The sequence below is a fragment of the Sus scrofa genome, chromosome 15 (assembly GCF_054392235.1).
Source record: "Sus scrofa isolate SSC_HxYL_T2T_F1_AM1 chromosome 15, Sscrofa_HxYL_maternal_Yorkshire_Landrace_v2.0, whole genome shotgun sequence".
Classification (NCBI taxonomy): Eukaryota; Metazoa; Chordata; class Mammalia; order Artiodactyla; family Suidae; genus Sus; species Sus scrofa.
In genome coordinates this window covers 151,787,454-151,801,024 of record NC_139397.1, presented here as the reverse complement: position 1 = coordinate 151,801,024, position 13,571 = coordinate 151,787,454, and the positions used below count along the sequence as shown (strand labels likewise).

General features: G+C 42.5%; 1 protein-coding gene across 20 annotated transcripts in view; it reads right to left on the bottom strand.

The window, feature by feature from the left end:
* RBM44 (RNA binding motif protein 44) overlaps positions 1-13,571 on the bottom strand; it is a 37,192-nt gene that overhangs the window by 17,834 nt on the left and 5,787 nt on the right. For 19 of the 20 annotated variants that reach the window (XM_084998841.1, XM_084998845.1, XM_084998832.1 and 16 more), the window contains exons 2-10: positions 11,079-11,169; positions 7,652-9,249; positions 7,058-7,116; positions 4,626-4,791; positions 3,799-3,982; positions 3,681-3,703; positions 3,464-3,548; positions 888-1,002; positions 216-344 (exon numbers count right to left, since the gene is read on the bottom strand). In XM_084998841.1, coding sequence (XP_084854967.1) covers positions 216-344; positions 888-1,002; positions 3,464-3,548; positions 3,681-3,703; positions 3,799-3,982; positions 4,626-4,693 — 604 coding nt within the window. In that variant the 5' untranslated portion in view covers positions 4,694-4,791; positions 7,058-7,116; positions 7,652-9,249; positions 11,079-11,169. Of the gene's footprint in view, positions 1-215; positions 345-887; positions 1,003-3,463; positions 3,549-3,680; positions 3,704-3,798; positions 3,983-4,530; positions 4,792-7,057; positions 7,117-7,651; positions 9,250-11,078; positions 11,170-13,571 lie in introns of those variants that run through there. The other variant, XM_084998830.1, reaches the window with a different exon arrangement.

The window sequence follows — 13,571 nt, the reverse complement described above, 5'->3', positions numbered from 1 at the left end:
GGCAGAATGGATTTAAGCTACAAGCAGCTAATTTTCTGAAAGAGAAATGGACATTTAAACTGATTTACTCTTTTAAAGAAACTGACATCTAAACGGCTAATTTCCTCATTTTTCACATTTATAAAGCCAAGACACAGACAGAAATAAATCTTAAAGCAGTGCAATCCCCCCAAATACCAGAGAAGAAGGCGAGTTACTGGGTGTTAAGAACCAACCTTGTGTAGACGCCGGGTCCCCGCTGTCTTGTTCTATCTGACGTTCCTGCTCTCCTGTGAAGTCAGCTCCGGTCAGGTTCTCTTTCGCATCAAACCAGTCTTCACTTATTTCTCTGTAATTTCTGCTGTCTGAGAAATTGCTCACATTTAGCAATAAATTATGTATGTAATGTTTAGCCCTGAGAAGTTATCTGAGTGATCTGCTTCCCAGTTTTACATTCATAAACACTGATTCCTATCTTATTAAAAGCCTTCATCTCTTTAAGTGATTCGTTATTGAAGAATACATTCTCTTTGTAGACAGAATAACAGTAAACATTTTTTAAAAGTTTAAGCAGTGCTGTGGCTCTTTATTTCATTAAAACTGAATTAATGATCTTTTTGGAGTGATCAAAATCTCTTTTCATTGAGGACAAAACAAAACAAACACCCCCCCTCCCCAATTGACAGAGATACAAACAGGACAGAAGAAAGAATTTTCAAACCGGAAACATGAACCCGAAGGACAAAGTTGGTGTTACCGCCTGGCATCACTGGGTATGTGAAGTAAGCTGCACGGTACCAAGTCGCTGTCACACCAACATTCGCCATCGGGATGATGCCATCCAGCGAATTAAAAGCCACGGCACGAGAGCTACGTTAAACCTTATCTGTTTTCTGGTGAGGCCTCACCTTCACCATCAAGTCTCAGCCGACTGAGGCCTGCATCGGAATCAGCACGGTGCAGCACGGCCTCCGTGGGTGCCGCGTCTTGTTCAGGACAACCGCCCTCAGACGACACGGACGCCTGAGGATTCAGACAACAAAGGCAACGCTAATAACCGCTAATAACCAGGGACTACGGGGGCTGCACTCTCCCTACCCTCCAAACCCCGGAGGCAAAATCGTTATCAGCCCAAGCCTGCAGATGAGCAAAGTGAATCCGAGCGAGCCGCTGCTGGTGTCCGCCCACAGTGAGGATGAGGGCCTGCAGCTGGCCGCGGGGACGATCTGCTAACACGGCCGTTCTCTGGCCCAGGGGGTCATACCCACATTGCAAGTACTCGGGGTGATTTTGGGGGTACACATAGAAGTGTTTTTCACATTAACATGTAATAACTATAAATTTAATGGAATGTGTTTTTATGTAGGTCTTTTATTTTTGGGGAATATTTCTTTCTCACATGCAACAATAAGTTACTCCTTACACAAGATTTTTTTAAAAGGAGAATCATTTAAAAAATACAAAGAAAATAACACTACATGTAATTATGGCTATGAAAAATTGTGACTATGAAATGGCTACAAAAAATTCAGGTACATAAGTAGTTGAAATTTAGAAACACTACCCTATACTACATTGGTTTTCAGGCATAACTTGTTAACTCAATGAGACAGGATTAAAATCTAACCTTAATTTAAAGTAGATACTGTTTTAGAACCAAAATGAAGGTTATAAAAATGTTAGACTACATCCTGCACTTCAAAAAATATTTATTGTTCTGCCCAAATAATCAGGTTACACACTGCTACCTTTACAATAATGAAAACAATAACCCCCCAGAACATTATATCATTAAATGGATAAGTTGTTTAAGCAAACTAAGAAATCTGAAAACATAAAGATCTGATTTTAAACCTGCTAATTCTTTGTGGATAACTGAGATGTCCATTTTTTTTAAAGGGCAGGACAACAGAATAAGTTGCTAAAGCACTTTTTTTTCTTCCCCCTTTTTTTTTTTTAAAGTGCTACACCCACAGCATATGGAAGTTCCCAGGCTAGGGGCTGAATGACAGCTGCAGCCTATGCCACAGCTACAGCAACACCAGATCTGAGCCACATCTGTGACCTACATCACAGCTCATGGCAACACTGGAGCCTTAACCCATTCAGTGGGGGCAGGGATTGAACCTGCGTCCTCATGGATACTAGTTGGGTTCTTTACTGCTGTGCCACAACAGGAGCTCTAAAGTAATTTACTTTTAATCATTTATCTTAATAGAAAGGAATATAAACCAATCAAGTATTTATTTCACTTTTGTCTTTGGGATGCATCTTATTATTATTATTTTTTTTTGTCTTTTTCTTTTTTTTTTTTTTTGCTATTTCTTGGGCCGCTCCCTCGGCATATGGAGGTTCCCAGGCTAGGGGTCCAATCGGAGCTGTAGCCACCAGCCTGCACCACAGCCACAGCAACGCGGATCCGAGCCGCATCTGCAACCTACACCACAGCTCATGGCAACGCCGGATCGTTAACCCACTGAGCAAGGGCAGGGATCGAACCCACAACCTCATGGTTCCTAGTCGGATTCGTTAACCACTGCGCCACAATGGGAACTCCGGGATGCATCTTATTAAGACTACCAAATAATAATATAACCTCAAAGACCAAAGTCAGAAAGTAGAAACAAACGCTGGTTTTCCTACTCCAGCGTCTCACTGGTGAGAGAACATAACCCATGTTTCTCTATCACTTCACAGTCTGCAGAGTGCTGTTACACAGATGCCATATGACAAACATAGCTTTAGGGAAATAAGAGAGATTACGAAAACCTATGAAAGGCATTTAAAACTATTTTCATCATTTCAATAAAGGAGGAATGAAAACTTTGCCCTGACTGAAATGAATGGGGCATTATTTTACACTACCTCATGAGATAAAGGCATAACATTAATTTTAACCACACTGGGTTAACACGATGGAGGCCATAATCATGATTTGCCAAGTCAGTCAAGGTTTTTTTGTTTTTGACTTTTTGCCTTTTCTAGGGCAGCTCTCGTGGCATATGGAGATTCTCAGGCTAGGGGTCGAATCGGAGCTATAGCTGCTGGCCTAGCCAGAGCCACAGCAACGCGGGATCCAAGCTGCACTGGATCCTTAACCCACTGAGCAAGGCCAAGGATCGAACCCGCAACCTCATGGTTCCTAGTCGGATTCGTTCACCACTGCGCCACAACGGGAACTCCAGAGTCAGTCAAGGTTTATACCAGTTGTCATGGTGAATTATGAACGTCACTGCCTTTCATCCCCACAGGTCTCCTGATTTGATGATAAATTATACGGTCACCTTATCCAACACACACTATTGACATCTGTTTGACCAGAACAGCACGCCCCTTCTAATCAGTTACATCCCTCAAATGGCAGTGCACAAAACGAGCCAACTGAGTGAAAAGGATGTGAGAACGCCTAAAAGTTATAGTTTACTTTGTGTAAGCCATAAAATTAAAGATTTACACATGATGAAGCAAGTAAAAAAATCCTCACTTGAGAGTGTGCTGTTTTTAGACTCAAAGAAACATCAACATCATGTGTACTTTGATGATCTCGTTCAGAATCTTCTCCTGAAAAGCTAAACAGATAAACATTTCATTAAATAATCTGTCAATGTTCTGAGTAAGGACCAAGACAGAACACAAAGGTAACTGAATTTGGCGATTTTTAAGAATTAGTGAATTCTAAATTAGGTGAAAACATAACTTACACATGTGATTCTTTTTTCATTAACTAGAAAAAGAGAGAAGGGAAGAAAAAGCTTTTAGCTGAAAACGTTTTCCATCTAAATGAAGTAAAAATTTTATTCCTAAGCCATACATACGCACCCTGGAAGCAAAGGTGGAGAAGGCCGACAGTAATTTTGACTCCAGTGACAGTGGCGGCAGCTCTTCCAGAGGTACACCCTTGTTGATCTTTTCTTTCAAATTCACATACCTAACTTTCAAGTCTCCCAAAACTGACAGCAGTGCTGATCCTAATTCCTTCTTAGTAGAATTACTCGATAAACTCCTGTTTGAAAGTTAAGGTTACAAAACGAAATTACTTAAGCCTAAGCCATCCATTTAAAACGAGTATCGAATTACACACTTTATTCTAACTCGACGAGATCCCTAAAACTTCTTCTTGTAAATGTTTAGTAAAAGAAGATGAATGACAGCAGACGAGTTTCTCTCGGGGCAGAACCAGCAACCCTCAGCACACACACGGGACAGAGAGAATGTGGTCGAATGGCGTGAAAAACCCTCCAGCGGACTTCACCCACACTCGGACTTCTGAAGAAAACACCATCTGTAGGTCACCGGATCCATCGTCTCAACACGTGCTGCTGTCTCTCCATGAAACTAGAGTGTTCCACTTTTTAAAGCCCATTACCCCCAGGCCAGTTAACCCAGATGTAATCTAGCCTTCATTTCTCCCTTCAAAAGGGAAAACTAAAGAAATTTTCTAGAATAAATGTAAAATTAGTGATAAATTTTTAGGAAGATACAGATTTAAAATGAACCATTACCTATAACTATAAATGGAGTCTAACCTTCAAAAACTGTGAATTACTATGACATACACCTGAAACATATAATATTGTAAATCAACTCTATCTCAATAAAAAAGCAGATAACAAGCAAACAAACCCGAACAATCACCTATCTAATACTTCCCTATTATCCATGAGGAGTTTGTAAATGTCACTGCAATGCTGATGACACATCTGATAGTGAACATTTAAAAGGTGCGACTCCGCTTGGACGGCTCTCTGCATTATCTGCTCACAGCACTTTGACGGCAAAGTCTTCTCCGCCTCTGTAGTAAGTTGAGGTTCCCTTTGAAATAAAAAAATGGGATTAGGTAAGATTCCAAATATTTTTGGATGTTAATGACATGCCTTCAGAAACAGATTTTAAATGTCTTACATTTCTCTTTCAAGTTTAAAACAATTTTTCACTAAAGATGGACAGGCTGTAGGAACACATTATAGCTGCAGAAAACAAGGATGTCAAGAGACAAAGCTAAATATATTCTTTTCAGAAGAGAGTAAACAATTCTCAAATTCATACTTTATTTTACTAAGAAAAGGATTCTAAAGTAAAGTACTAACTTATTTGTCCAGAATCAATATATTTTCAACCTAAATCAAGCACTGGCCAACGTTTTTACAAGTTATAAACATTCTGGAGGATAGTATTTCTAAATGCTATCTATTTAAAATAGACACAATTTACTTTTTTCTACATGTTTCTTCTTTCTTTTTGTCTTTTCACAGCCACACCTGCGGCTTATGGAAGTTCCCAGGTTAGGGGTCAAATCAGAGCTGCAGCTGCTGGCCTACACGACAGCCACAGCCATGTAGGATCTGAGCCACGTCTTTGACCTACACAACAGCTCACGGCAACACCAGATCCTTAACCTACTGAGCAAGCTAGGGATTGAACCCGGATCTTCATGGATCCTAGTCAGGTTCGTTACCGCTGAGCCACGATGGGAACTCCTACATTTTTTTTTTTTTTTTTGTCTTTTTTGCTATTTCTTTGGGCAGCTTCTGCGGCATATGGAGGTTCTCAGGCTAGGGGTCAAATCGGAGCTGCAGGCACCAGCCTACACCAGAGCCACAGCAATGCGGGATCCGAGCCGCGTCTGCAACCTACACCACAGCTCACGACAACGCTGGATCGTTAACCCATTGCGCAAGGGCAGGGACCGAACCCGCAACCTCATGGTTCCTAGTCGGATTCGTTACCACTGCGCCATGACGGGAACTCCCTACATTTTTCTTAATAATAATAATGCTCACATATTACAAGCAAATATTTTGCTGTTATTATATCAAAAATCTCCAAACTCATTACGTTTTTGAATGTTAATAGTTCTTGGTTAAAAATTTTTCCCTTGCTACTAGCTGCCACTTCTAACTGTTCTCAATACTTCTGCCTCTGGAAACCAACTTTTAAATTTAATTTTATAGAACTGGATACCAGATTAAATTCCTTAGAAGAATAAATGATGAATGGAGGAAAAAGCAAATGACCTCAGAGCATGAATTTTTTTTTTTTTTCTTTTTAGGGCTGCAAAAGGTTCCCAGGCTAGGGGTCTAATCGGAGCTACAGCTGCTGGCCTACACCACCGTCAAGCAACACAGGATCTGAGCCACATCTGCGACCTACACCACAGCTCGCGGCAATGCCAGATCCTTAACCCAATGATCGAGGCCAGGGATCGAACCTGAAACCCCATGGTTCCTAGTCGATTTGTTTCAGCTGCACCACGACGGGAACTCCCTCAGAACATGAAAATGAATTTGGCTTCTTGGAGACTTCTCCCTTTCTCTTCTCCTAGCTCTCCGCGGATGCAAAGTAAATCATACAACAAATTAAAATCAAGATTAAACTATCCCAGTGAAAGTAGCTGTTTAGTTCTTCATGTGTATGATGTTTTCCGAAGCTGCTATTTTTTTTTATCAGTTTCAGCATCTTTATTTATTTATTTATTTATTTATTTTGTCTTTTGTTGTTGTTGTTGTTGTTGTTGTTGCTATTTCTTTGGGCCGCTCCCACGGCATATGGAGATTCCCAGGCTAGGGGTTGAATCGGAGCTGTAGCCACCGGCCTACGCCAGAGCCACAGCAACGCGGGATCCGAGCCGCGTCTGCAACCTACACCACAGCTCACGGCAACACCGGAACGTTAACCCACTGAGCAAGGGCAGGGACCGAACCCGCAACCTCATGGTCCCTAGTCGGATTGTTAACCACTGCGCCACGACGGGAACTCCCGAAGCTGCTATTTTGTTTTGTTCTACAGAGGACCAAATGACAGAAAATGAAGTAATCAAATCAGTATGGGTTTGGCTTGAATCAATAAAGATGCCTTGAGTTTTTCTGAAGGAATTATTCAGAGCGAAACCAGAGTAAGTGAAAAGCTTTAACCCTCTATATTGTCCTAATACATATTTGTCTGAAGGCAAATTGCTAAAGCAGATGATCTCTTAAATTCCCTCTTAGCTATTATTCTCTATGGTTAAATACCCTACACAAAAGGCAAAAAACTATCTTATTTCCTCATACGTATTTGCAAGCCTATACATCTGACTTACCTTTCAGAAGGTTTGCTTAAGTCTGTGATATCAAATGCTTTCCTTACTTCCAAGGAATCCTGAAAACATGATTTAAAATCAGATTAGACATATACGACAAACAATACATACTGCATCTAGAGTTTCAAACTGGCAGGATGTAAAATCCAACTTTCGGTTGACTTTGTGGCAACAGCTGCCCCAGAGAACAGAAGTGGTAGCAATCTGTTCACCTCTTCCCTTCATCCAGCATCCTCCACAAAAGCCGCAGCAAGCCTTGATATAATAAACCAAAACACTTACAGAGAAGGAGTTCCTGCCATGGCGCAGCGGAACCGCATCCGACTAGGAACCAGGAGGTTGCGGGTTTAATCCCTGGCCTCGCTCAGTGGGTTGCTGTGAGCTGTGGTGTGGGTTGAAGATGCGGCTCTGATCTGGCGTTGCTGTGGCTGTGGTGTCGGCCGGCGGCTACCAGCTCCGATTCGACCCCTAGCCTGGGAACTTCCATATGCTGCAAGTGCGGTCCTAGAAAAAAAGAAAAAAAAATTTTACACAGCATGCAGTACCTCTTTATAAAGCCAAATATATTTTTACCATTAATCATCCTAGTTTTACCTTATTTAGGAAATTTCCATTAGGTTTTAAACTCCCCACTGAGAGAGATTTTCCCAAAGGTCCTTTCGCCACTGCTGTCTGGGGATCTGCATCACCGTGGCTGTACGACTCCTCTGCATCACAAGCCACGCTTCTCTGTCTCTCCCTCTGCCATTCACCAGGTCGTTTTTTACTCATCATTGTCACCTCTGTGTTGCTTGAGGTCGATACTACAGAAGATCTTGCACTGGTTGCCCTGCTGGTTGTGAAACAAGCCCTGAAGTCCGTGCTGACATCCACTGTCTGATTAACTGTGACCGAACCACGTGCCCCCTCTGTCACTGATTCAGGACGTGGTGCGTCTGCGTGGTGAAAGCGCGCCTGGTGTGCAGCACTGCCACTGGCCATCTTTGGACAGCCACCTTCCTCTACTGCCTGGTTACCCCTGCTTGCAGACCTTGGCAGACTAACAGAAGAATCTAGAGCTGGGTTAGGGGTGTTTTGTAGGCTTTTATAATGCGAATGCCCACAGGCAGAATCTGCTGAATCATCAAAAATAGAGGTCCAGGAAGTCTGACAATCTTTACGGGGCTGCGTCTTCACGAGTCGTGTCTCTAAGTCTCTGTCCTGTGGTAACGTGCTTGGATTTTCAAGGTGCTGTAACATTCTGTTCTCAACAACTGAATTTCCACCAAAATCTTTACTTTCAGCTATTTGAGATTTCATCTTGCCAGGATAAATTCTAGTTTTTAATGCTTTCTGAGGGTTAAAGAAACCACTCTCAGACGGAGATGCCTGGGGGTCAGGAGGACTACTCCTTAGGACAATCCCGTCAAAAGCCGTGTGGTACATGACACTTGTCTCCTGCTCCTCACACTTTCCACACTCTGGCGCTTGATACTCTCTTAACATAACGGAATTCCCAAATGTGGAGACATGAGGTGACTCTTCTTGTCCATAAGTATCAACCGAATCAAAAGAGATGCCAGAATTACTTTTCAATTTAACATGATTTTCTTCTCGATTGCTTGGGTTTCTTAATGCCAAAACTTCCAGATTAGATATGTTTAATGTCTCTGTTTGGTCGAAATATAAATGGTTACTTATATACTCTTGCTCTTCTGCGCTGTGATATTCCTGTTGTGAGTCTCCATCTGCATCGTGCTTTAGCATCTCTTCAGTAGTTTCGTTATAATCATCATCTGAATTCTTGCAGATTCTTTCCAAACCAAAAGCCTTATTTCCTTGATGTTCCAGAATATCAAAAAACATCTCCTCCTTTTTTTGCAATTCAGAATCTAATTCTGAATTTAAAGGCATGAGACTTTTCTGCAGTTTTGACTCTGAATAATGTACTGAGTATGTTTCGTTCAAGACAGCATAGTCAGTACTGTCTTCAAACTCACTTGACTTCGAGTGAGCCCTCTCGACGTTAGTATCCGGACTCACACTTAAAGACGGCGCCAATAAATCTGTTTTGCCAATACTGCTGATTTCGTTGTCACTGGCGCTTTTGCCTAATGCTAAGGGGTCCCAGTCGTCGAGAAGTGTCAGCTGGGCTTCTTTACTACCACTGGGAGACAGCAACAAATACCCTCTCTGAGGACGAGCAGGCTCATCTGTTTAAAAAAGAAGGAACGAAATGTTGGCAGCAACAGTACAGAATTTAAACACAGAAGAAGCCTTAGCTGTGATCTGGCCAGAGCTCTTCCCAACCCAAGAACACTTTCTATACCTCAGCCATGACACGTACCCCTAAATGGCTGATGCTGAAGACGGAACCGTGTCCTCCTCAAGATTCGTATGTGTTGAAGCCCTAACTTCCCACGCGGAGATGGGGCCTTTGGGGGGTAATTCAGGCTAGATGAGGTCAGGAGGGTGGGACCCTCAAAATGGGATAAGTGCACTTATGAGAAAAGAGACCCCAGCGAGCTGGCTTTCTCCCTGTATGTGTGGACACTGCAAGAAGGCGGCTGTCCACAAGCCAGGAAGAGAGCCTTTACCAGACCTGACCATGCTGGCACCCCGATTTGGATCTTCTGCTTCTTAAACTGTGAAAAAATAATTATTTGTTGTTTAAGCCACTTCCATGGTAGTCAGCTATGACAGCCCTGGCTGACTAAGACGGTTGCTAAGATTCTTTCTGAACTCTTTCAGCAGCAGAGCATCTACTATTTAGAAGGCAGTCAGTCTCTCTGCAGCCTCTTAGTGTCCTAGTGCCAGCCTTAGGCCCTGCAGAAACAAAGGGAAGAAGACCCAGGTGTCATACCCAGGTAACTTGCGGCTTTCATGTAAGGATCATAGGTCAGAAAAACACATATAAATGCAACATAGTTGAAGAGGGCCGTCGGGGTTGTACTGATGAGCAGCTAAGTGCTAAGAAAGTAGAAGCAGACTTCAGAGGAAACTTCACATTTAAAAAGTGTTTTTGAAACAAAACAGTTATTTCAGATAAATTAAACAGCATGTACAAAGTTAGCTGTGTGAAAAAACATGGCATTTTTAGGAAATTGTAAGCCAGCTTGTCTGCAGTGAAATAGCTCTGAGGGAACGAGAGGAACTATGAACAGAAAGCGGCCTTTGATGATGTGTTGAGGAGTTTGGTTCTTCTTCTCGCGCCATGAAGAACCACTGAAAGCGTCTTAAAAAGGGTGCTCATGGGAACGGAATTGTGTTTAGACGCCTCCGGCAACAGCAAGAAAGAAGGTTTGAAGCGGGAGACTGAAGGCAGGCAGACTGAGAGTATGTGGGTAGGACTGGAAGAGAAGAGGCTGGCATAAACGTTCCACAACTGGCAAGACTTGGTGGTCAACTGAAAATGGTAGGTGAGGGAGAGAGAGAATAGTGGCTTTCAAACATTTATTTTACTAAGGACACAATCAGAAACATATTTTATATCAAGATGTAGCACACACTCTACACATCTGTCTGGTTAAGTGAAGCAAAAAATGTTAAAAACAGTAATTACTCCAACTATATCCAATATATTTGGCTATTTCCTAGTTTATTTTATTTAAAAAGCTGATCACAGAGTTTCCTTGTGGTACAGCAGGTGAAGGATCTGGTGTTCTGGTGGTGTCACTGCAGCAGCTTGGGTTCGATCCCTGGCCCAGGAACTTTCATGTGCTGCAGGTACAGCCAAAAAATAAAAACAAGAAAGTTAAAAAGTTGGTCCCAGTCAGTGAAACTGATTCGGTCAGCTCTCACCTGTTTAAAGAGCTTTCTACGGCGATGCTGAGGGGCACCGCGTGGTGCTACAGATGAAAGGGGCTGTTTAGTGCTAAGAGGGGCTTGAGGAAGCAGAGTAAAGGCAGAGGATGAGGAGGAAAAGCGGGGGTGGGGAGCCAGAGGAGAAGCTGATGAGCTCAGCTGCAGACGAGGGGCGTTAATACCCACGACGTGTAACAGGCTTCTCCACCCAGAACAAAGCCGCCGGGGTGGCCCTCACCTTTCTGGGCGTTTCCTCCATCAGCGCGGTAGCCTTTACTAGCAGCCGTCTTCACCACGGCAGTGGCCTGCATCTCTCAGCAATGTATGTCCTAAAGGAGGTATAAGTGGGGAACTATCATTCTACCTAGCATTATATTTTGAAAAACAAGAACTTGACAAAGCAGTAGTTATAGCCAAGAACTCTAATATCAGAGGTCTAATAAACAAAACTGGTAAGGCACTGGAATGACTTTTTTAAAAGGCATAATAGGACAGCTACATAAAGGACTACTGTTTAGGAGTTCCTGCTGTGGCGCGGCAGGTTAAGGACCTGGGGTTGCTGCAGCCATGGTGTAGGTTGCAGTTGTGGCTCAGATTCAGCCCCTGGCCCAGGAAATTCCATATGCTGTGAGTGTGGCCACTCAAAAAAAAAAAGGCAATTATTTAAACAGACCAGACATGCTTTTAAAATTTCCAAGGAATATGTACAACATTTGTTAGGCTATCAAACATCTTAATCTAAAAAACAGAGTATTAACGGCTAAAATGTGACCCTAATTTATGTCCATCCTGGATCGAAAATGTTTCCAAAACGAACTGCAGATTTACTAAAAACCAATGACATACTAAGTTCATACAATGAAGGATCTTTCAGCAACAGAAAGAAACTACTGACATATGTAACCTTGCGGATTAATTGCAAAAATACTACGCTGAATGAAAGAAGCCAGACAAGAGATCATACATCCTGTGATTCCATTCAAACGACATGTAGGAAACAGCGTATTTATAGACGGAGAGTGGAATAGTGGCTGCCTGGGGGCGGGGATGGGGGAAGGTTAACTGCATCACTCCAATTCTAGGCTATGTGCTGCCGAGTGAGCACAACAGGGGTAACTATGAGTGGACACAGGGATTTTACTGGAGGGAGTAAAATGTTCTAACGCTGACATATGGTGTGATGGTTCACCACTTGATAAAGTGACTAAAATCACTGAAATGTGTATCTGAAATGAGTAAAATACATCTCAACAAGCTGTTTTTAACGACAATGATTCTTTGAACCCAGTCGCGACATGAGGAAGCCCAAGCTTTCGGAAGAAAACCAAGCAAGCTAACCGATATGTGAATGACCCCAGAGGAGAGCAGCAGAAGAAACGCCCAGCTAACACGCACAATCTGGCCTCTGGTTTTCTTTATTGTCTACACCCCTAAAAAGCTGAAGCACTGTCAAGGGAATTCTGGTGACCAAGTATTAAAAGGTTCCTGGGAGTTCCCGTCGTGGCGCAGTGGTTAACGAATCCGACTAGGAACCATGAGGTTGCGGGTTCGGTCCCTGCCCCTGCTCAGTGGGTTAACGATCTGGCGTTGCCGTGAGCTGTGGTGTAGGTTGCAGACGTGGCTCGGATCCATCCTGCGTTGCTGTGCCTCTGGCGTAGGCCGGTGGCTACAGCTCCGATTCAACCCCTAGCCTGGGAACCTCCATATGCCGCGGGAGCAGCCCAAGAAATAGCAACAACAACAACAACAAAAGACAAAAAGACAAAAGACAAATAAATAAATAAATAAATAAAATAAAAGGTTCCTGATGAGTTAAAAAAAAAAAAAAAGAACTGATTTTGTTCTAATTCTCAATGAACTATTTCCATCAATGATTCTGAACAAATCCCCCAGGCTGACTCTTCTGCTCTACAATGAGAAGACGCAAAGCATAAGCACTCACTCTTTGGAAACAGTCTGTCTAGCTCTGAAACCTAATTTAGGCACATAACAAACAGCATGAAAAAAATTATAACAACGACAACATGGGACTTGTCAAAAGTTGTCACCGAAAGAAGTCTCAGCTTTAGATTCTTCTTATTAAATAAAACTAAAATGAATTAAGCAGTCAAGAATCTAGAAAATAACTAAAGTCTTCATATCAAAAAGCTGAGGATAGAATTAGTTAAGACAAAAGCAAAAATGACCAATTTAAAAACAGTAAAAATGACAAGTAAAACCAAGAGCTATTCTTTGAAAAAAGTGAATTATTAAAGTAGATAAATATCAGACGCATTCACTAAGAGAAGACTGAAACAAAAGTTAACAAGGAGAAGTGGAGCATTTTAACAAGAGATAAAAATGTACTTCTAGCAATGAGATAGCCCTGGGAACTATGTCTCATCACTTGTGATGGAGCAGGATAAGGTGTGAAAACAGAATGTGTACATGTATGTGTAACTGGGTCACCATGTTGTACAGCAGAAAAAAACTGTATTGGGGAAATAACTCTTTAAAATAATAATAATCAAGAAGTATTAAAAAATGTACTTCTAGGAGTTCCCTTCGTGGCGCAGTGGTTAACGAATCCGACTAGGAACCATGAGGTTGCAGGTTTGATCCCTGCCCTTGCTCAGTGGGTTAACGATCCGGTGTTGCCATGAGCTGTGGTGTAGGTCGCAGACACGGCTCGGATCCTGCGTTGCTGTGGCTCTGGCATAGGCTGGCAGCTATAGCTCCGATTCGACCCCTA